General features: G+C 42.1%; 1 protein-coding gene across 3 annotated transcripts in view; it reads left to right on the top strand.

Annotated features, from left to right (window-relative positions):
* The first annotated feature begins 58 nt into the window (after positions 1 to 58).
* IRF2 (interferon regulatory factor 2) overlaps positions 59 to 24,145 on the top strand; it is a 39,610-nt gene continuing 15,523 nt past the window's right edge. Inside the window, exons 1-7 of one of the 3 annotated variants that reach the window (XM_019471572.1) lie at positions 59 to 189; positions 2,201 to 2,259; positions 13,807 to 13,933; positions 14,893 to 15,000; positions 21,081 to 21,180; positions 21,793 to 21,969; positions 23,995 to 24,041. In XM_019471572.1, the coding sequence (XP_019327117.1) occupies positions 14,914 to 15,000; positions 21,081 to 21,180; positions 21,793 to 21,969; positions 23,995 to 24,041 (411 nt within the window). In that variant the 5' untranslated portion in view covers positions 59 to 189; positions 2,201 to 2,259; positions 13,807 to 13,933; positions 14,893 to 14,913. Of the gene's footprint in view, positions 190 to 2,200; positions 2,260 to 4,708; positions 4,796 to 13,806; positions 13,934 to 14,892; positions 15,001 to 21,080; positions 21,181 to 21,792; positions 21,970 to 23,994; positions 24,042 to 24,145 lie in introns of those variants that run through there. The other 2 variants (XM_009277357.2, XM_009277355.2) reach the window with 2 other exon arrangements.

Raw genomic sequence — 24,145 nt, 5'->3', positions numbered from 1 at the left:
TAAAAGGGGGTTGGCACCTGGCCCCCCCCCCCCCCGAGTCTGCCCAGGGTCTATGCCGTTCAACGGATGGAGGAAGGGATAGGTGGTGATGTGACAAGCTTGCTGGTTTTATTAACTCATTCAGAGCAGTAAAATCCTGAAGGCTGAACCACAAAGACTGCAGAAGGATCTCATATTGAAAGTCCAGATGTAAGTTTGCAAATGAAATTCAGTACAGACCAATGTAAGTGTAATGTACGTGGAAGGGAATGCAATCTTAACTTTCTGTGAAGTTTGAACTGACTTTTTACTCGGGGAAAAGATCATACAACACAGGTAATCCTATGAAAAAATAAGCTCTGTGCCCAGAAGTGGCTAAGAAAGGAGAGGGCAGGTTAGGAATTATTAGGAAGGAGAAAAAAAAGAAATAGAAAACACTGTCATGCCACTATAAATCCATATTACTCCCCTATCCTGGATAGTGTTAACAATTTTTGTTCCCCCATTTCAAAAAGAATGTGGTGAAAGTTGATGAGCCACAGAGAAGAGCATCAAAGACAATCAAGGGTGTGAAACAGCTTTTGTGAAAGAGTAAGTAGCTTGGAAAAGAAGTGACTGAAGAGGATGTGGGGGTGTTCTTTAAAATCATTAGTGTCATGAAGAAAGTGAATAGGTAACAATACAAATAAACGCGACCCAAATAAAACAATTGAGAGGCAGCTTCAAAGCAACAGGGGGTGTTTGTCCTGCAATACATAAATTGTGGTGCCTGTATGTCAGGGGTTTACGTGGGTTCACGAGTGATTAGGCAGTCTGTGGGAGAGAAACTTGCTGTGCAACTTAGCAGTCAGAACAGTTCAATATCAAACTTTGAGCACTGACTGCCCACAAAGAATTACTGCAGATGCTGATCAAGAATTATTTCTGAAAACTGCAAATAGAAACCTTCTCCACTGAGAAGCATAAGCTACGGCCCATTTGCAGGTAACATAGAGAAGCAAGACCGTGTATTGCCCTTTGTTATGTGAATCTTGTGGCATAAGATCTTATGAAACTTCCAGCAAAAAAATGTTTCTGTGATGATCCTGTTTAATCTGTGCTTGTTACCCCTGGACTTGTTAACCTGACACAAGTTACAGTCAGGTTAAGTGCATCCTGTATGCATTTAACATTGCATAGGAGTGGAACCCCAGCAAAATTCCTCTGATGTTTGCAGGATTAGGACCTCAACTTACATTTTGTGGATCTTATATTGAAAGTCATGGTCCATTTGTAGGTAAAGGAAGTAAAACTAATCACGTGTTACTCTTTCTTACTTATCTCTGTGACTCGTTTGTAAAGACGATTGTCCTTTTGAAACTCCATTCTTCAAAGGCCTACAATGATTGTGGTATTGAGGGCATAAACCATAAGGTAGTGTTTACAGAAGTTTTATTATAGCTTATGGTGCTATAAACTGTGATTAGTGTAAAACATTTTCTGGTTTGTCCTTTGAGATCACAAGTGCAAAAGCAAAACAACAAATAAGCAAGCCAGAAAGATTCTGGGTACAGTGAATGAGAGGAACAGATTTATTAAGTTGCATATTCCTCATGTATGAGTAACATTATGGGAAAAAATCATTCAGTGTAATTAAATAATTTCTCCTTCTCTTTTTCAGAAGTTTTGTTGGAACTGTATGAAGGTTGTATTGACTATGTGTGGACTCTTGTGTTAAGATTAAAATAGATTAAAATAGCCAGTAAGAAAAACTGGAATCGGCGATTAACAGTTATTAACAGTTAGTGGAAGGGAATGCATGTTAACAGTTAAAGAGTTTAATGTGTGCATATATATATATACATGCATACATATCTACATATATATAAAAATATAAAATTAGATGTTTTGTATATAGCATAATTAATACATTGTACAGCACACATTTCTTATTGATAGACTGTGAAACAGTTTTAAAACTTGCTCTTCCAGTTAGTGCCGGATATGTTTTCAATTTCGTGGAAGTTGATGAAAAATTACTGTTTTTTTGAATGAGCTAGGGAGAAAAGAAGGAAGTGGTAAGCGGTAAAGTGATGTTTAGTTTCTTAATATGTAATATACTGCAAGCCCGGCTTTGTGTATATTGGAAATCTTCTGACCCCTTTGTTTGCTTGGGGGCAGATTGCAACAAATGTACAGCAAGCAGTCTTTAGTACAAGGCAGACGTTTTATCTTGTTGCAGCTTGGACACAGGCATCGAGGAGCAAATCCACCTGCATGTGGCATGTTATTTCACCCAAGGTACAGAACTGAATTCTAACTTTAAATTATTTTAACATTCAATTGTTGCTATATAGGTTGCTAGCTTTCAAGGTGAGCTTGGAAGTAATAATTTCCAAATTCTTGCCCCTTAAAGAATAGAGCAGATTACAGTTTCATAATTTTTCAACTAACCTTTACAGGTTTGGTTTGTAGCTCCCAGCATATCAGGTGTTAGGAATGGAGTTAAGATGCGGCAAAAGCAAAAGTATTTACATCTGTACTTTAGTTTGAACTGCGTGTGACAGTGGATGTTGTCTAACCATTTCCCTTTTGCTGTAAAATTATTTTAAATACTTTTTAATTTAAAGACTTACATGCTTAACATTGATATAGCACAAAAGAAGGAAGTATTGCTTATGGTTTAAGAAAGTCTGAAAGTGTGGTTAAGTTCTGCTTTTTGCTATGTACGGAGGGATGTATGTGACGAGGGGCTTGATGAGTGCACAGAAGACAAAGTCTGTACTGTAATACTTCTGTTGGTATTGGACATTGCTTAACAGCATTACAGGCAAACCTTTTACAGCTTTTATCTAAGCAAGATAACGCCTTAATTCTTTAATTAAAGTTCACGTAGCAGTAAGTTTAGGTCTTTATGTGCATCTCGTGCATATATATGACATGCATGTGGCGCGTGATGTGGGCTTTTGTGCATTTGGTGCACTGGATGCTTTTTTAAGGTACGTTGTTGAATCGTGTAAATGTGCTTTATGTGCAACTGAGAGATGAATCCAGTGGAAAATACTAAACTACTGAATTAATTGGATGTGGTGTTTAAATTTGTAAAATCAAAATCAAACAATCCCCCCACCAAAAGCATTCCAAAATTGTGACAGCATCTTATAAATTCTATCTAAAATAAAAATAATTCCACAGTAGGAAAAAAGGTGGGATAGGAGACAAATATTTTAAAATTACTGAAAGCTTTCCTGCAGAATCTCAAGTCCCAACAGTGTTACATGAAAAAGATGAAAGCAAAACTTGAGGATAAAATTGAAACCAAATATAAACAAAAGTGAAACCGACTCCATTGGTTTTCATTTCCCAGTTGGCAAAAATGAAGGAATAAACACAGAGCAAAGAAGCATGAGAGCTGACCTTGAAAAATTATTTCAATTTTATTATCTATTTCATCTGTTGGTAAATTTGACTTCTGCCTGACAGCACTCCTTTAGCAGACTGCACGGTAGGGTACCGCTTTTCCCACCCAGTGGTCTGGGCGACGGCCCCGTAGTACAGGAAGTGGCGTCTTCTTCAGTCACGGAAGTAACGTTTTGAAATGCTGTGGCAAATGCATACAGAAAGTACAGCGGAGGTGACGACATCCAGTATGATGAAAGCGAGTCATTCGGCTGGGAGGTGCGCTTGAAATTTATTCATGTTGAGATGTGAATTACTAATAGGCTCAGGTATAAAATATGTGGTGGGGTTTTTTTGCCTCCCACCTTTGGGATCGTCCACTTAGATCTGGGTCAGATCAACAGTAACCAAAAGATGTTATCTGATATCAGCTTTCCTGATGACATGAAATGACTGCAAATGGTTTCACTCCATTTCCACAGATCAGTTGGCAGCTAGAAGGTCCTTTTTGACCTTGAGAACTAGCTGGTGAATTAGTCAAAAGGTGGCCAAAGACTGGGTGGCCGTGGAAGCTCGAATGAATATCCTTCTCACACGTAGAGACGCATGCTACTGGGCTATAGCAACAAAAAGGTTGGGTGTTGAGGAGAAGCTTAGACAATCGCTGCTCTGCTGAAGCTGTACTAGGGTGAAATGAAGGACTTCCAGAGGTCTAATTCTCACACATTTGCAAACATTGCGTTCGAGCATATCAAAACTGAATTCTTTGGATGCCGAAACCATTCTGGAGATTTGAGATTGATGAGGGAAGCTGATGAAGACTAGCTTTGTTTAGTTTAATAATGTTTATCTGGCTTAGATGAGAAATGAAGATGAGTTCAGTGGTCTCACTCTAGCTCAGTAGTATTTTAGGAAACTTCCAAGATAGAAATAGCTGCTGCAAATCAGAAATTGAGGCTGTCTCATTGCTGTTGGTCTGTGGTCAACACAAAAACTTTAAATTAAGGGCACATTTTGTAACCGATCCTATTAACTATTCATATCTCAACATGAAAATGAGTTGAGAAGTTCCTGTATGTCCTGTGGCAGTGGAAAGAGTAGCATTTTTCTAAAAAGGAGAATTACATCATACCATTTCAGCAAGCGTCAGTATTAAGCATTTAATACTTAGCACTCTTTAAGTGCAAGCATTTAAAGTGTATGTACAAAAGAAAGACATTTCTCTCTTAAATTCTCCAGTGTCGAGCAATATCTCTGTAATAACTAATTTAATGTATTTTTTGTGCTCAACACATCTGCTTCTTTCATGGTGCTATTTTTGTAACTGTAAATAAGTGCATGTGACAGACATGTTTCCAGCTCGCAGTGTGGATGATTCAGAGGATCCCAGCCCCCAAGTCTGTGCCTGCTGTGGTCTGTCTGTAAAGCAAGCGTCTAAGTAAGCGGGAGAGTGTTTTTTACAAATCCGAAATAGCATATACTTTTCTTTAATACCTTCTCTTGGAAGTAAAGGAGAAACTGCTTTCTTGAAAGGGCTGGTTTTGGTGCTCGCTGTGAGGTTAAGTAGAGGCAGTTTATGTCTTTTGCTCTCGGTTCTGGGTGCTGTGCTAGCGATTAGAAGTTCGGGTAACTTCGGCAAAAGTGTAGGTGTGGGTTAGCTATTAACTTCAGTGGTAGAAACTGCCCTTGCCCAGACAATAAAATGAAAGCTTTAAGCAAATATTAAATCGCACTTCAGTGTAGTGTGCAAATAGTTTTTGCTGTGTGTTGCAGAACAGTATGTTATACAAACAAAGGTACCTGTGAGAAACAAGCCCAATCCGAGCAAGGTGGATTACATCAGGTGCAGGTCATGGTCGGTGAATGTGAAAACTCTTCCTTGAACACATTTCTCAGTGTTAGCTATCTGGAATAATTTTTCTGCCTCTCTGAGTGCCCCTTAAATGTCATTGTCTTCTCTGCAATCCTGCCTAAGCCTCACAAGCCACCAGTGTGGGAACATTGAGATTAAGGACTTTTGTTTTACGATGTCTGCTTTTCTTATATATAGCACCCTATAAAGCACTGACCCTGTACTCAGGCAGAAGAATGCTAGACAGGACACGGAGATGAAGTCTGCCCAGGCTTTAAAAAGTATTTTTACAATTTAAGATCCTGATCTTGCAGATGCTTGCATGTGTGATTTTCAGCTGTGTCCCCTGCTCTCAGAGGGACACAGGTAGGAAACATGTTGTGCTTGTTAAGTTTTAGGGGTGTCTCCTGTAAACGTAGTCACAGAGCACGTAAGATTGTGTTGGTCTAACAGAGCCATGGAGAGACTTAAAAAAATGCTGTTGAGTTGCATCAGTATGATAAAAGAAATTATTCTTGATAATTGTTTGAGCCTTAATAGCTTTCTAGTTTTCACCAGGCTGGAAAATTCTTTATGAATCAGGTGTCAAATGCCGAGTTTTCCTGACAGCTTTCAAGAATGGACAGGGTTTGGCTTCTGTGGATACTGACTGACACAGCTAAGCAGCAGCAGCTATTAAGTGTGGGTATTCAGGAGTGGATTCATGTGTGAGCACTTAATTCCGGAATAAAATTGATTTATCGGGGGATAACTGCTCCCCAGTGCAAGGAATTAATTATTCCCTGACAACCATGCCAGCAATTTTCTTGTTGTAAACAAGCCCTTCCCAAACTTGTCTGAGTGAAGTACAGCTCTACTAAAAAGTCACCACCTGTCTTCTAGGTAGCTTTTGTGGGAAAAATAGTTAGACATCCCAGATACTGAGGACAAATCTTGATCAATCATCAGACGTAACACAAAGCTTAAGAAGGAAGTAAATCAGGTAAAAGTTATGGCTGCTTTTGAGACTCCTGGAGGAGGTGGCAGGGGGAGAGTTTTCTGTAGTCACATGCTGTTGACTATCACTTGCATAGACCGATTGTCATCCTGATGCCACCAGAATCTGGCATCTCCATCTTCACTCCAGGCAAGACCTGGGAAACAAATGAAAGAAACCCCCAGGAAACAAAGTATTCCTTTAAAGCTGAAAGTAAAGCAATCATTTTGTATTGTCACCAGACTTGCAGGCATTGATGTGTGTGCAGATGATTGTCGTGGCAAGGATACTGCGGAGATGATCTTTAACAATCTATTTGTTAGAAGCCTGGGCCAAGTTCCCAGCCGATGTAAGTCACTGTGATGCTAGAGAAGTGAATGGGTTCAGCCACAGACATTGTGTTGTTCAAGTGTCGTGATAACGTTCAACATAGGAGCCAGTGCAAGGGAAATTTTATTGTAGGTATTGAGAGGTTGAAGCATTGTTTCATTATGGCTAAGTCTATAAGCAAAAAAACAGCCTTCTGGTTCTGTTGTATTAAAATAAGATGGCTTTTCTTCAGTGCGGTTCTAGTCTGCAAATCCGAGGGCTACCTTTAATGATGCTTGAGATCACTGCAAAATAACAACTCACGTCTTTGCTGCTGAGGAAGAATAAGCTTTGCATGGAAACCAAAGGAAAGAGTCTGTTTTGATGTGTAATGTCTGAATCCCAGCCAGGGCATGTTAACACCCTTTGGGTGGAACAGAAATGCTATAGGGCTGATGAAACACACTCTATATACAGTATGAGTTCCCATTGTCCGTTTTCCTGGGCATGTTTATCATGCAGTCTGTAATGCTGATTTCAATACACGTTTGAGGTATTTGCTGCCTTTGTTTTGTTTGTTTGGTGGGGTTTTTTTCAGGGAATGTTGGGTTGATTGGGGTGTTTTTTGCCCTCTGTCCCTTGAGGACGCAAGGGCTTTTCTCCCTTCTACCTTTGTGTATCTTTCTTGGGTACAGCAGCACGAGAGGAGGGCATGCTGAATGCTTCCCTCCTCCTCCATCTACCTTGCACCTCCCTACAGCCCGAGGTGGGCACAACCTGGCCCCTACGAAGCAGGGGCTTGGGAAGTTAGGTAGCTGTTGCTAGCTTGACTCCGTTGCGCAGCAGCCTGGGTTCCCAGGTGTTTCACCACCCCATAGAGCTTCCCCCTTACCAGCCGTGGTCCTGTTGTAGCCCTGCCATGTTTGGTTTGGGAGCCTAGGGAAGCAGATGAAATATTGCTCATTGGTTGCCCATGCAGGTTCTTCCTAATGGCCAAGCCGTGCCTTATGCCAGTCTGCCAAGGACCTGCGTCCTCCCACTGTGCCTACTCTCCAGTTCTTGGCTTTCCAACCTGTTTTGATGGAGTCTCCTCCTTCTTGCAGGCACCTGAGCAAATAAGATACCACCTTTCCTGCCTGTGGTGAATTATTTTTCGTGGTGGTGGACAGGAAAGATGTAGCATACTTATGGCATCTTTGCTGCTGCCACCAAAGTGTTAGGAAAGGGCAGGAAAAATACTGCCATAGCTACAGTGTGGATCAGGAGTATAGCCAACAGAGGAGCTGGGTCTGTGAAGCAGTTGGCCATGGGGTATGCTTTAAGGGAGCACAAGGCAAGGGGTGCTTAGTGATAAGCAAATGTGCCAGAGGAGTCATGATGTTTCCCCCATCCCTCCCTGTTCAACAGAGCATCGCTGACAGAGTATTCCTAGGGAACGAAAGAGGCACCATAAATACATGCAGTTAAAAGACCAGAGAGGGTAGGTTTTGCTGTCTAGCTATTCATGAATCCAGAAAGTCTTTTATAGGGTTTTATGTGTTTTCTTGCTTCATATCTCTGTTCTTCAATGCCAAGAGCTTCAGGATTTTATTTTGAACCGTTAACCCTTGTACCTCTGAGAATGGCAATGCCCACTTTTCCTCGTTTATTAATGCTCCTTTAATTACATATTTTGCTGTTGGTTCCAAAAAAGATATGGATATTTGCATAATTTGACATTACCAGAAGGAAGGCATGTTAATTCTGCTTCTGCAGCATCAATGGCAAGATGATTCTTCTCCTGGTGGCGGATGGGAAGTGCAGTGGGCTCTGTCTCCCCATGAGCTGTGGGCAGTAGGATTTCAGGTGTCTGCAGTCAGAGCAGCTGAGTAAAGTGCAGTTCAGTTGTCTGTGTTTCAGTGTCAGTCTCACATTTCTGAAGTGTTTCTGAGCAGGTGAGGCTAGCAAGTTTTCTTAGCCAGGAAAAGTGTCTATTCCTCTGACTAGCTTGACTTCCAAGCAGGGCTTTGCTCAGAGTCCATATGGTTAAACGTGTACTTTGAAATGGGCATCCACAGTGGAATAGTTGAAAAAGGTGGTCCTATATGCAAAATCCTATATGAAGGCAGGGTCCGAGCTGTGACCAAGGGACAGAATTTTGCTCCAAGTACTGTTCCTTAAAATAAGACCATGTTTCCTTGTATCCTGGAATGGTCTTGGCACAGGGACAAATACAGAACTCAGTTCTCTGAATCCTAAAATTAGCGTATGGTCTCATTTCAGCATATCTGTTTGGTCAGACAGGGTGATTGATGCTTTTCTGAACTGCATCAGCATTAGAAAACAAAAATACTTTAAAAGATTATCAGCAAAGCACAAGATATTTTTTTTTTTTTTTTTTTTAGATATTGTCAGTTCTGTATTTGCAGAGAAAAGAGAAATAGATACCATGCAATGTTCTGCACAAGTCCTCTGGGGGAACAGATGTTTTTTCACAGCTCTGGAGAAAGGCTGTGAGCTACTTCACAAATGCACCTCAAAGTATCTTATCCCACCTTACGTTCTCACAACCATTAATAACATTTCCATATACTGGCAACTTTTAACTGGGTACTTTGTCATGGGGAAAGAAGAATTGCTTTTTCAGTTGTTTTTTTTTTTTACATGCATAGAAATACATTTTTAAAAAAATATCCGTAGGCATAGAGTAGCTTTTGGGTTTGGGATAACCTTTGTGCCTTTTCAGTTATCCAGATGCTGTCAGAGGGAGCGAAACTGAAGGGAAGAGAACATCTCATACTGCTCAGATTTAATGCCTGCCATGCCATTGCTTTCACTTTCTGTCTACAGCTGCTGTAGTTCTAGTGAAGAGCTCCTCATTCTCAAAGGTTACACTTTCTGTATGGCAGGAGTGTTATCTCCATCAGGGAAAAAACAGAAGTCAGACTTACTAGAATGTTTTAGCAGAGAGTAGGGAGGACTACAAGCTCTTTATTGAATATTATGGAGTGAGAATATTTGTATGTATATATAGATTTCAACCATCACATCTTTTCTAATGTCTCTCTAAAGATGAATAGCTCTTGAAAATAACTATTATTTTTCTAATATCTCTTTAAAAATAAATAAGTGCTGTGAGTTTCTTTCTGAAGTCTTACATAAAGAATCTTAGAAAAATACATCTTGCGAAGTAGTATAGAGCTGAAATTCAGTATGATTTATTGCGTCTCAAGGATGCTGTGGTGACAGCTACCTGCTCAATGCCCTTTGTGTGACTACTAAAAATGTTGTTGTACCCGTGCTTCCCTCTCTTATGCCATTGTGACTCTTCTTTCAGCTGTGTCTATCCTAGGAAGTTGGCTTGCATGCTTCATGCCAGGCTGCTGGTGTGATTCCCGTGTAGAAAGCTCATTTTCAAGTGCACCATGCGGTAGCAGGAGCAGTATTATTTGACTGGCCTCCTCCCACTCTCTGTGTTCCTAACTGGGTTATGCTGGTCCAACTTCAGCAGATCCTGTGCCGTCTGCCCTCTGCAGCACTCTTCCTCTGAGTCACATCTGCAGGATTAAGACAGTTTGTAGCTTGTCGGGGGGGTAGCCTCCAACATGTTTTTGCGGTATCTAGTTGGAAAAAAAAAGGCTGAACTGATTGCAGGACTAGCACGAATAGTACAGTAAATAAACCTTCAAAAAAGGTCAAAATAATCCCTCCATAAACTGTGGCGTCAGTGCGTCTGTGGGCCATGCTTCTTGCATGGTGCTTGGCTCCTCACAGGCTCCCAGTGGCCTCCCCTTCCAGGCAAATGCCGTTGAGTTGGGGTTAGTGTCTCACATGCCTGGTGCCTATTTGGGAATAATTTTATTGATGTCTTAATGTCCACCGAAAAGGCAACCGCCCCTGACTATGGCCCCCTTTAAGAAAGGGGTGGGTGATAAAAATGGAGCAAAAAAAGGGAAATGATATTCACGGAGCTACCAGCCTTAATACATTTGTAGGAGGTATTGTTAAAAATTGTGGCTCTTGAAGGTTGGCTGTCTTGTTAAGAATAGCAAGTGTTCATCAAATGAGTTCCCAGCAGGTAGCCCTACTTCCATATCTAAATGAGATCCCCTTTTCTTGTAGGGTAGAAAACAGCTTTCTTGGGTCCCATCTGCATTAGCAGTTGACTGTGTTTCTTGGCGGTTATTTTTCCCTTCCCCCACCATAGGACAGTGCTAAACCAGAAGAAAAAACAAACAATTATTTTCCATGTAATGCCAGAAAGTTTGACTCCAACATGGGTCTCTGGGAGTGTTAAGCATTTTCCCATACTCTCCCCAAAGACATGCTGGGGTTCAGTACGGTCCAAGTTTGAAGCTGTAGTTTAAAAGCAGAGGGGCTTCGTTAGCGGTTTTGGATTAAGGGGTTCCTCCCCGTCCTCCTCAGCTGCTCGTTCCTGCTCCCATGCTGGAGTGCCCTCTCCTCTCAGGTGTGCTGTCACATGTGTCTTTGAGCAGGATGAGAGCCATGATCCGGGTTCAAACAGACAAAAAAGGCCTTATGGAAAGGTGTTGCTTGTAAGCCTGCTAAGTTCCCTGGTCTTGTTCACAAAGCTGCCTATGCAAAGTGTAGCGTTAGCGTGTGACAAAATTGGGATGGAACCGAAGGGTGGGGGTGATTGAGTGATGGAGTGAGAGATGCCCCTTTGCTGCTGGTGGAGCTGAAGCTGCTCCTTCCCCCTGCAACCCCAGCCGGCTCCGCTCCTCTCCTCTGCCAGCCCGGCCATCTCTGGCCATTGTCTCTCCGAGGCGGAGGAAGATGGTGCCAAGTGACCCAAGGCAGGGATTAAGCCATTTTTCTCCCAGTTAACCCGCGTGTGAAGGTTCAGGCTGGCAAAGGTAATCGGGCTTCTGGAGAGGTTTGCTTAGGGCAGCGGATGGGTGCCCATTGCTCAGGAGCTCACGGTGGTGGTGAAGCTCGTGGGAACTGTATGCCTCGGCAGCTCTGAAAATGGTGGTAGGAGTCCACTTGTCCTGATACAAAAAATACAGACACCTGCATGTAGCTGCTTCTACATGTAAATGTGCAGGGGAAGTGCAGTGTTAACGTTGACCAGGAATGGGAGATAGGTGCATAGGTGCTCCCGGTTTTACAGCCTGCTTCAGATTATAAACGTTGATGTTTCGTTCTCCTTACAAGGATCGACTGTTTCTGCTTTTTCCTTTCCGCTGGGTACACTGGAGAGAGGCTGGAGCAAAGGAACTTGGCATGCCTGCTGTTTTGTGTGGCTCACCTTAGTTTCTGGCTTTGTAGGTTTGCTTTATAATTAATGTATTCTGACGGAGGGTGAAGCTGGCTTGATGTTAGGTGATGGCCCCTGAAACTTTACTTGCCTTTTCTGCCTATTTTGGAGAATTTCAAAGATCTTTACAAACTTGAATGACTCTTAATAGCAGAAGGTGGTTGTCCGTGCTACTCACTGATGGATGGACTTCAGGTTCTCCCACCTGGAGCCATCAAAACAAGACTCGCTAGTGCACCCATTAACCCCGCTTAGGGACAGACAGAGGCTACTTTTAAGGCACTGCAGAAGTTGATGTTTGTACAAATAAATCATGTGTTTGACAGCTCTGGAGGGGAGATGTGGCACCTTCATTTCCCACAGGCAGTTACTCGGTAGAGTTGACTTGGTGTTTTCATCACAAGGATGTTGTTGTGCAACTGCCAAAAAACCCACTACATTTTAGCACCATTGTGGTCAGTGCTGTCCTGAGGCAGTCAGGTCTGGAGGTGTCTTCTGAAGACATCAGGCTTTATTTTCTGCAGCACGTGCTCTTACAGGAGCATGGAGTGTGTTTTGATGAGCAGAAGCATGCTGTGTTTACCCCCCTGTGAAAGGCGTTCCTCCAGAAGATGCTCACTGTTCCCTCCAGCTGGACATCATTGCAGGTTATTTTTAGCTGGGTTTGGTTTTACTTTCAGATAAACAGATCTTGGGAGCCACCTCTCCCTTCTCACAAGCCAAACGTCTTTTCTGGTTACCTCGGATTAATTTGCCTTGGTGTGGGTGATGGATGTGAAGGTGTGTGCTGACAGCTGCAGGTGCTAATCCCAGAAGAGTCCCAGGGTGCCAAAAAGGAGATGAGCACCGCAGCATCTGCGGGGGAGCAGCTGGGGAAGCCCCCGGGGATGTGGGAGGGAAGAGACGACTGGCTCGACAGTTCTGTTTTGGGCAAGACCAGCTTCCTTGCAGTAGTGGTGTTGGCAGCTTTCTCGTCTCCTGAAATGCGTTGCTTTTGCACAAAGGCAGCTTCTGTTTCTTCCGTGTTGCCTGTCCCAAGTGGGATTCGTTGCTGCTGCCTTCAAGATGACTCTTCTGCCTTCTGTCTAATTCGTTCATTCAGATGGGCTTGAAATTTGTCTTAGGGGCTCATTACCCAGAAGACAAGACAAGTCCCACTGTTAAATGGGAGCACTCATATATTGAATGCTGAAGATGATGGACAGTGTTTCCAGGAATTGTCTCAAAGTGCATGCATACTTAAAGATACCTTACAAAGAAATGCATCCAAAGTGATCGTTGCATCTACTTGTTTCTTCCTTGACAGACAAATCAAAATTTGTTTGCATTTTTAGTACATTGCCATTTACAATTTTCAGCTTTGACCCAACGTGTAGTAGGGGAAGACGGTACAGGTCTCCCGTACACTGCAACCTGGATGGGAATCATTGTTGTCAAGCAGAGGGGGCTGCAGCAGCATGGCCGGCTGCTCGCCACCATCCTGGGGGCCGAAAAAGCGTCATCCTTGCCCAGAAGGCAGCTTCCTTCTTGCACAGAGAGGGGATTTGCACAAGGGCTCGGCTGCTGTTGGGTTCTGGGGTTGGCTGTTTTTTTGTGTCTGACGTGAACCTGAAAGAGAGCTGAGCAGTTGCAACCATTTTCTGAGCTATTTTAGAAATTCGTAGTCACTGGAAAAGGCTGCGGCTGAAGCACAAGTGACCAGCTCCACACAGTAGTAAATAAAATGCCAATATGTTTGCTAAGAGATTAGTATGAGCACGGCTGCTTGTAAATTCTCTGAACACATCAAAGAGCCTTATTGTTGCACTCAGGTTTTAATTCCTTATTAGTTTCAGGAAATACATGTCCTCAGAGCAATGAGAGGAAACTTTGAACGTTTTTCTTCCTCTTGTGCTGGGTGTGGGCTTGGTACTGCCTAATTGTTAGTCTGTCTGATGCCTGTACTCCCATAGGAAGCAAGAACAAACCCATTTACATTTGTGTCATTGCTGTGTGCTTTCAAATACGTGGCCTACTCATTTTTTTTCTCTTTTTGATTTTTTTTTTTTTAAGATCAAAGGTGACAAGAATAGCAGAGCAGAGAAGTTAAGAATGATGCAGAGAACACAGATGTGAAGAACAAAGGAGAGAGGAAGGAGCTGAGCCCAGTGCAGAGGGGGAGAGGAGAAGAAGCCTAAATGCAAGTACTTGAACATGGAAATGATGGGCTGCAGGCTGTTTAACAGGAATTTAATGCGGTGCTTTAATCTGCATCTAGTGCCGGTTGGTTCTTTCAGAGCAGTGCCTGAGATTGGTTAATGTTTTTAAAATTTTCTGCCTCAGGTTCAAGACTTTGGACTCTTTGTCAATAATTTACAGCTCTAAACAGGGAAGTGGCATCAGGGTCACGTGTGTGTGTGAGAGAGAAAGAGAGAAAAAAAGAAGTCAGTTTGAGTCTTAACTGAATAATATAATGTGGTGTGGTGCAGCTGAGGGGGCTGTAAAGCACTCACTTCCTAGCTAAGCAGTATCAAAATGTAAAATAGCAGCTAAAAAATCAGTGACTGGGTTGATCAGAGAAAGCTGGAAGGAGGGGGTCAAACTACTCAGCCAGAACCAAAGTGGTCTGATAAATTGCTGTGATGTAAAATGTATTTTTCATAATTTTAGTCAAGTTTACGAGACAGAAACAGGCATTTGAAAGCACTCTTGTTAGCAGGTGCATCATTTCAGCTAGTACAGTGATGCCTCCTGCATGTGAATTTTTTTGGTTACATTTTTTTTCTTGGCAAAAAAGGTCTTGTGTAAATGCAGGTACATGGGCCAAAAAGAGGTCTCTTCAGGAGCGTAATTGTTTTTCTTTGCGGCCTCTGGTATCCCGCCTGTATCATCACACAAGCTTTTGCCAATATGATGTGTCTTCTTCAGGTGAAGGTTTTCCTAACCCAGGTGTACCAGAAGAGTGTTTTCTGCCATAGAGAATGCTTTATCATCTCAGTTGCTCTTAGGGGAGGCTCCCGCACAGATCCAAAGTCACTATTATATTTATAATTGTTCGATGCCTGCAAAGCTTTAATAAGTCTGTACTGTGCAGAGATGGGAGAGCTGCCTGGGAGTTCTGCCTGGAAAACAAGTAACCTTGTCCCTTGTTCCCTGCAGCTCCTTACAGGGCTGGTGACAATGCCTGTCGAAAGGATGCGGATGCGCCCCTGGCTGGAAGAGCAAATCAACTCTAACACGATACCGGGGCTGAAATGGCTAAATAAGGTAAGGGGGGCGCATGCATATGTGTGTGTACGTGTGCAGAAGAGGGACTTTATAGCAGTGCCTGAGGTTTGGATAAGTAAATCAGCTCATTCCTGGTTTTCAAAGGGGTGACACGGGGAGGAAGGGCAAAGCTGAATGCTTCCTGCTGAACCTGTTCTTCCAGCCTCACCTGCCAGATCTGAGGCGCACTGCTTTGGCCTGGCAGATTTGTGGCTCCTTTGAAAGCATTTTCTAACTCTTTATTTTTGGAGAGAGCATTTCTGGAGACTCCGCTAGGTTTTTTTTAAGCTGGGAACAGATTGCTCACCAAGTAGCGTCAGAGGGATGTGAACAAAATGCTCTCCTGAGGTGGAAGGCTATATTCTGTGTTAGACTCTGGGTTGAAGCAATGATCTCCAGTTTCAGACTTGTGTGACTTCTCTGATACTTCTCAACCTGGGAGAAAACGGGATAACTTTTCCCCTGCCAGACCCAAACCTAATATTCCTGGTCCTGAGCTCTTACTGAGAGCTCTGGACACTTTGAGAGCAGAAGCGTGGGCTCCAAAATGTCAGTGCCCAATTTGCATTTTTTTTAACTGGCTCAATAAAACCAAGGAGTGTATTTGAGACTTTGAACAGTAATAAACCCTGAAATATTGCATGCATTCTGCGGTATGCAGGAGCATAATTCACCACACTGAAAAGGATGAAGCAGTTTTGGCTACAGAGGCTACTTTATTATCAAAATGGGTGGAAATGCACAAAATCAGGTGCAGAAACATAGGAGCTGCCACTCTGATTAAGACACTAACCCAGTTAGTCTGGTGTCCTCCCTATAGTGGTAGTTGTGGTGCTCAGGTGTTCATTTTTAGAGCTGAAGAATGGCAATTAAGAGTACTACTTTTTATTTCAGCTTTCAAAGCTAGAAATGCTCGTGACTATAAAATTATCAGGAGCCCTTTAAATTTCAGCTACGAATTTTGTTTCTCAGGAACTTCCTGCATCAGTGACTCTCATATGCTGTGGCTGGGTAAATAAATATTGCTTTATCTATTCTCTAGTTAGCTGCCCTGTGAATTTGAGTAGGTCCTTGTTCTTGCATAATGGGGTCACAGCTGAAGAGGAGGAAGAGACCAGTTTTTACTGTTGTCTTTGTAATTTGAGTCCCACGTTCATGTCCCTATGGATTCTTCTCCTTGAGTATGTCTACTTCGGTGTCAGGTCTCTTCCGCTGACAGTCCATCTCTGCCATCCTTTGTTGGGCATTCCTGCCCAATCCTGAAATAATTTCTCTGCACTTAGCAGGGCACAGTATTTCAGATTTGAGCATATTACTCTTAAATATAATGTTGTCATCTGTAGGTTGTGTTCACGTAACCTGTTTCGGTACACCTCAGGAATGTGCTTGCCTCCTTTGCTCTGCAGTGTGAAAACACTGCCAGTGTGCTAAGGGCTTCATTCTTCCAAGTTCAGCCCACCAGCCCATAAAGGCAGTTTGCAAGGCATGTCATGTTGTTTAATGTTTGCAGCCCTCTGATCGTGTTGTTACAGCGGTTTCTGCCTTGTGCTTCTGGCGTAAACTGTTTGCATGCAAGAGTTGGTAGGAGATTTTGTCCTTAGTTAGCATATTCTATATTGACCAAGGTTTGTCTCACAAATAAATCCAAGTTCAGCCCACCAGCCCATAAAGGCAGTTTGCAAGGCATGTCATGTTGTTTAATGTTTGCAGCCCTCTGATCGTGTTGTTACAGCGGTTTCTGCCTTGTGCTTCTGGCGTAAACTGTTTGCATGCAAGAGTTGGTAGGAGATTTTGTCCTTAGTTAGCATATTCTATATTGACCAAGGTTTGTCTCACAAATAAAGTATTTTGAAATGTTTTTTTTTTTTTTTTCTAAAACAATGCCCTGGCTCCTACCAGAAAGAGGATACCAGGCTAAGTGGCCTGCCTTGAGGTTTATTAAACTCTGATTCCCCACTTCTACCCTCCAATTTGGCATCATTCTGGGTTGCCTTTATTGTGCTCAACAAGCTAATTGCACTTCTGAGCATTTCTGTTTAAAAATGTTTAAACATTCATTCCAACAATGAATCATTAAACCAAAAATATTTCTATTTTTACTGTAAATCCTGACCATAAACAAAGCCATGGATGGAATCAATGATACAGTGTCATGTGTATCACAGCCCATTCTGTACCCACAGAATCAACTCTGGAGGCTGTAGGATTTTGGGATTTGTATATTTTAATCAGAGTTTGGCAAAGGACAGTTCACAGTACAGAAAAGAAGGTGGGTCAGTTTGTGAAATGTTTTTTTTTTTTTTTTTCTAAAACAATGCCCTGGCTCCTACCAGAAAGAGGATACCAGGCTAAGTGGCCTGCCTTGAGGTTTATTAAACTCTGATTCCCCACTTCTACCCTCCAATTTGGCATCATTCTGGGTTGCCTTTATTGTGCTCAACAAGCTAATTGCACTTCTGAGCATTTCTGTTTAAAAATGTTTAAACATTCATTCCAACAATGAATCATTAAACCAAAAATATTTCTATTTTTACTGTAAATCCTGACCATAAACAAAGCCATGGATGGAATCAATGATACAGTGTCATGTGTATCACAGCCCATTCTGTACCCACAGAATCAACTCTGGAGGCTGTAGGATTTTGGGATTTGTATATTTTAATCAGAGTTTGGCAAAGGACAGTTCACAGTACAGAAAAGAAGGTGGGTCAGATTAGCAAGAGAATGGCATTCGTGTGTATGCACAGCTTTTAAGGAAATGAGATTTAAATACTAAAGAAACTATTACCATTCTGGGTTTGTCATTGGCTGTCTCTTCTTGGGGAATTTTTTCAGACTGAGAAAGGAATTAAACCTCTCTTGGTTAAAAATGACAAATCAGGTACAGCTGACTTACCTAATTCCTTCCCCTACTGTCAGTTGATCACATTATACCTCCTGCTTTGTGTTCCCCTCCAGAACAGACCCCTCTCTGTAGGGCTTAAAAAATAAATACTTGTGTAACTCCCTGGTGAAAATGTTATCCTGCTGAATGGCATGAGGGAGGAAGGGAATTTCTTTACCTTCCCAGAGAGACAAAACTGGGAGGTGTGAAGGAAATTACATAGTTCAGTAGAGGGCAGAGGTGCTGTGAGGGGGGGATAATGAGTGTCCCTCATGGATCTGGAAAAGGAAGTTAGAGTGGAAACATTCAGAGTAGCTGTAACAGGAGTCAAGAGGCCACCTACTGCTTTGATGGATGCTTGGAGTATTACCCACCAGACGGATGCCACTATTTAAAATTTGTCCTATGACTTTCTAGCTAGTATGTGATCTTATGTTCATTCACCTACTTGGAGCATTTTGCAACGCTAGGGTTGCAAGCGTTCGATACTATTTTCCTCTTCCTGCCTATTTCTAAGAATGTGACACCTTTTCCCTTTTGATGTCCCCACTGGCGTTTGGTAGCAATTCCTGTTACGCTGCAAAAGTTTTGTGGGTTGTGCTTTTGACTTCAGGTGAGGCTAATTTTTTAATAGAAACACAAGACTCCTACACAGATGTCCAGTGATGGAGTGCTGTACCATGCAAAAACCAGCACATGGTTTTTCAAGTCTCAAGAGAAAGCACTGATGAGCCTTTTCCTATTAAGGTCATTATTAGGAAGCATGGACTGAAGAAGGATATAGGTAAATGTTTGATAATGTGTGAAATCAAAAACTAGTATTTGAATAGAAACCATCTAGGTAAACTAGAGCAGAACACACAATCACATGGTATTGCTGCAATCAGCAGTCTTGCAGGATTTCAGAGATTAGATATTTGATAGTTGATGAGAAAATCTGTAGTTTCTAGACGGGTATGTAAAATTATATATGTATTATAAAATTATAATACACATGGATTCTATGATTTTGTTATTTATATTATAATTTGCTATAAGTCCGTGTGCTGTCTTAACATCTGGGATTGGGAAGAACTTTCTGTAATGAACAGAAACACTCTAATGAACGCTTAGACTGCTGTTGAGAGTGTCCTGGCACCTTCCTTTGAAGCAGTGAGTACAGTTGATGATGACAGGATGCTATGTCTGGAGCCTTGTTTGGTCTGCTAGCTCCTATAGAACTTTCTGAATTATCATACGGAATATGAAATCCATGGTATAACCTCCGTAGCATTGTGTGGCATTGTTCAAACCTCTCCCCATCACCAAGCATGAGAAGACTTTTTCATCTGGTCAATTCTTAAAGTTCTTGTTGATAGAAATTGTTTTCTATGGAAGTATGAATTTTTTTCCATGCTCATTGTAGTCTCTGGGAGAGTAAAGGCAAGGAAGCTTATTCTAGCTCTGATGCATACAGTAGTGCTGTGGACCACAGGATAGTGGGGTTGAGGCGTTCTTTAGACCACTTCTACTTGGGGAAAGAGGAGAGCATCTCTGTAGGATGATTTAACTATATAGAGGGGGAAGAATAAGGAGGCAAGAAGCACATGAGAGAAGTGATGGGAATGCATTAAGAGGAAGAATGAGAGCGTGAGGGCTTGAAGGGGGATGAGGAACGTGTTAAATCTGTGCTTTCACCAAATTAAAGAAAAGATGAAGCCAAGCGAGAAGGGAAGAATGCAATTCCAAACAAGTGAATGTGAATGAGAGAAAGGATTGAAGACAAGAGCTGAAGGACGATACAAAACACAGGCTCAAAAAAAAGAGATCACATGGAAAGGAAGGAAAATAAACCTAACCTTGACATTAGTGAAATATTAACCAGACACTCAAGGAAGAAAAGTGGTTGTTGGAGGAAGGGGAAAGGGCAAAGGATTCATCTCACCCGACCACAGACATCTACAATGCAGTTGTTTAAATGAGAGCTGCCTGTCTAGAGTTGATTGTAGTCAATGGAGAGAAATAGGCTCTTTTAGGGTGCAAGTCAGTTGGTGTAGCTCAGGTGACTACCTCAGGAGGAGGGTGCATTTTGCCCTGGAAGTGCTTTTCACAGACTAAGAAGTGGATCTAAACCTGTACTGGCAGTGTTTATAGTGCAAGATGTCTGCATGTGAAGCCAGATAAGATGTATTCCCCCCAATAGGGGAGAAAAAACAACTGTTGTGGAACAAACTCCATTTGTATGGCTTTGCAGAAATGAGCGTGAAGAGTTCTGAAGCAGCCTTGTAGGTCAGCACATTGGAATTCGTTCCCATGTTGTATGACATAAAAGCACATCTGACCCAGTACCCATCTGGCCCAGTATCCTGTGTGCTAAGTGCTTGTGGAAGGAGTATAGGAAACATGCTGTTCAAGCTCTGAAAGCCATTGGGCTCTCAGAGCTGGAGCTGCATCCCAAAACTATCATCTTTAATAGTCAGCAGTGTACTATCTTCCATGAGTTTTTCTGATCCCTTTGGGAATCAGTTTATACTTCCACCATATAAGGCATGCCCTGGTTTAACTACATGTTGTGTGTTTAAAAAAATAATTTTAAAAAAGCCTTCCTTTGGATTGCTTTAAATGCCCTTCTCTTTGGCCTAAAGTTTCTAAACTAAAATACTTCAACTATCTTCAGTGCCACCCCTTCACATGGGTGTCTTGTATTTTTTATCCCCATTGGAGAGATGTCTACAGTTGATACATTCATATGCCTGTTTGCTTGGCGTATAAATTTGAGAGATCCCTTTCCTTTACCATGCTAGTATTTTACTGGCTGAATTCTAAATCCCTTGAATTTGCTCTGTTCCTATGGTTGTTTAGTTTCATATCTATTTTTTCTAACCATAAAAGTGTCTGTGCTGCCAAAAGTAGCCTTCGTTTGAATGTTTAGAAATGTGTAGCACTGCATGTTTTATCCATGTGTCAGCTTGGAAGGCTGCCAGGCTCATCGTCCGTGAAGAGGCTTCTGAGTATTTCATATACTTAGGGCTGTATTCTGCTTTCGGTGATGCCAATGGATATTTTCCTATTGAGTTCAGTGACAGTGGCACTGGGTTAGAAGGAAGCAAAACACTTGTAGATGCTGCAACTGTGCTTTTAAATAAGTGACTTAAAGTCGTCAGAATATCCCTCAAGTCAATCAGTGTTGGCATTTCCTGTTTGTTTTCCCTTCCAGGAGAAGAAGATTTTTCAGATTCCCTGGATGCATGCTGCAAGACATGGGTGGGATGTTGAAAAAGATGCTCCCTTATTTAGAAACTGGGCAATTCACACAGGTATTGGAACTCTCTTTCTGCAGGACAGATTTTCCCATTGTTTTCCCTTTTAAAGTTACATTTTCCTGCTTTCTTGTCTTTGCTTTTACTAACACAGAGAGTGAATTTAAGTTTCTAGATTTGTGGGAGGCTAAGTGCTTTTTTCAAGGCCTGCGATACTCTCCAGCTTTATTGAAGCGCCGTAACTCATTTGCATTGAGGAACACAGTAAAACTTAATTGATTTAAACGTTAACAAGATTGGGTTCAAAATTGTCAGGAGTAGAGCACACTCAGCACTTTGTAGACTTGGGCCCTTAGGCTTTTTATGCCTTTCTATGGATTTGAGCCAGACATAATAAAGGTAAATGCCGCGCAAGCTTTTCCACATTGTTGTGGAGTCACATCTGATCTGCAGTGCCCTGCATCTTTCTTGAGCAGAAACTGTTCATCATGTGTTCTAGAAACGTGCATGGGAATGAGATCACAACACTCTCTTGCAACCTCAGCTATTGTTTGATGGCTTGTTGTGGGAACCAAAGGCTGATACCTTGAAGTTAACCTATGCTGTTATTAATTCGCCTTAGGTTTTCAATTGCACGTCGTGTGTGCCTAACTATCTTTTCTTGCTTAGGAAAATACCAGTCAGGAGTAGATAAACCCGATCCAAAGACGTGGAAGGCAAACTTCCGTTGTGCCATGAACTCTCTGCCTGACATAGAAGAAGTGAAGGACAAAAGTATAAAGAAAGGAAACAATGCCTTCAGGGTGTACCGGATGCTGCCGTTATCTGAAAGACCTTCCAAAAAAGGTAGAGGGGAGAGCTTGTCAACATGAAAATGGTGTTGGGGGCATTGTTTTTATTTTGGGGCCCACAAATGTGCCAGTTCTACTTCTGCTGTGAAGCTGGACATTTTTATCCAGATATTCCCCAGAACTTAGGAACAGCTGTATGAAAAATGGGCTACATTCAGTTAAGAGAACAAGCCGCTTGGAGGGGGAGAATCAACGAGATGTGATACTCCCAAGCTGGTGATGTGTGTAAATTGTGTTAGTTCTGTTACAGCCGATGGAGTTGTGTTCATATGCTAGTCCCAGGTCTCCTTCAGTCAAGGAAGATGATTAGGGGGATATTAGAGATCAATGCATTTAACTCAGTAGGGCTCATTCAGAATACGGTGGCAGACATTTTGGTATCTTTTGTCAAGCAAGGGTAGAAATAAACTGGTGCTGTGTTGAGCTGAGTGGGAGCAGTACACTCTCTGCTCAGAATAGTAAACCGTGAAACCACTGTTAGTTACGTAGCTACACTAGGCCATGAAAAAACAGCCCCCACAGCATGATAATGGTGAAATGGGAAACTATGTTTGAATCCCCAAATTTAGGGATTAGGTCTCCCATCTGCCAGGAGAGGACCTAACCACCAGGTCAATCTCATGAGTATTTGGTTTCTTATGGAGTAGAAACACTGGCTTCTTTATGGCTCAGTGGCTTCCTTATGGCTTTGTTACTGGTTTATGGAGTAGAACGATGGCTTCCTTAGTCCTCTGGTATCCTCTGGTGTCTAGGATTTTTGGGTGAAAAGATAACCTGCAAACCAAATGCACGGTGTCCCTCTAAAATCCAATTCAGTTCACCTGTAGCTCAGTTTGCTATTTTCTTAAATTGGGAAGTGAAAGGCATATCTTCAGTTTAAGGTCAGTGTGATTGGAAATGATGAACTGGCATTTTGGGGGCAGAATCATACTATGAAAGGGAGATCAATCTGCAAAAGGTAGAACATTTGCTTTGAAACTGTTTCCAGTCTCTTGTATGTTCAGGCATATTTCCCTGAACCATAACCTGTCCCATTGTGGTAGATTCCTCTCATAGCTGTAAGAACTAGAAAAGTTCATCATGAAAGCTGAGATTCTGAAGATGGGGGCTGTAGCAGGAGAGGATTCTGCAGCAAGTCCAGTTACAATAAAACTCTGACGTATTTTGGGTCCTGTATATATTCTCACATGCCCTTTCTATGTGGCACGTGGCTAAATTTATGTGTGAGTGAGAGCAAAAGAATTTGGCTGCAAACATGTCTAATTCTCAATGTGTCGTGTAGTAGAGATGGGAGAAATTCCTGGGACACGTCTGTGCAAACAGTGGGGTGGATTTGAGCTTGCACCAGCAGGTCTGAGCTTCCGCATCAGGGTCTTGTGAATTCAGAGCAGAGGCAGCAACGCTGGGGTCTGCCAAGGCACACAACACTTTGTGAGGGTCATATGCTGTGTGGTTTTCTGGATTCTCAAGTCCAGCATGATTGCTTAAACCAGTTTTGCATGAATTATAAAATATAGTCCCCCTCCTCAGGTTGCAACTATTTACAAAAATATTTGCTGAAGTTTATTGTGATCTCTTTTCACGTTAAATCAATGAACAACCTCCCTTTTCCAGTAGCTACAGTGAGAGTGTCACAAATGTGATGAGACATATATTTTGATTTTTTTCCCTTTAAGAGTATTTTTCTTCCCCTTCCTTCTTTTTTAAGCAGGCCTTGTTGCTTAGTTTGTCACTCTTAGGTATTTTTCACCTTGTTTTTTTGACTGCAGTTGCTTTCCTCAGTCCCATCGTGGTTCTTTTTTGTAGCCCTTTAAAAAGAAACACCGGAGTGTTCAAGGTGAATTTTTGACTGCCCAGGCCTTAAGGGGGGTTTAAAATTAAGCAAAATGTGTTCTCCCTTTCCTAGGAGGTGCTACCATTTTGAGGCACGTTTTGGGGCTATTTGTTGGTGAATATAGGAAGTGTGAAGGATAACTTGTGGCACACAGGACTTTAAGAAATCTTCCTTCTGTTGTTGCAGGAAAAAAAACGAAGTCCGAGAAGGATGACAAATTCAAACAAATTAAGGTAAGAAGTGGCTGTTTAATAGTGTGAGAGCTTGTGAAAACAGTCTGTTGCAAATTTTTTTAATAGCCCCAATAGTATATTGTGGTGGATATTTGCAAATCTGT

Source organism: Aptenodytes forsteri, unplaced genomic scaffold (genome assembly GCF_000699145.1).
Source record: "Aptenodytes forsteri isolate BGI_AS27 unplaced genomic scaffold, ASM69914v1 Scaffold65, whole genome shotgun sequence".
NCBI lineage: Eukaryota > Metazoa > Chordata > Aves > Sphenisciformes > Spheniscidae > Aptenodytes > Aptenodytes forsteri.
Note: the sequence above shows the minus strand (reverse complement) of the source record. Positions and strands in the feature narration are given on the sequence as shown.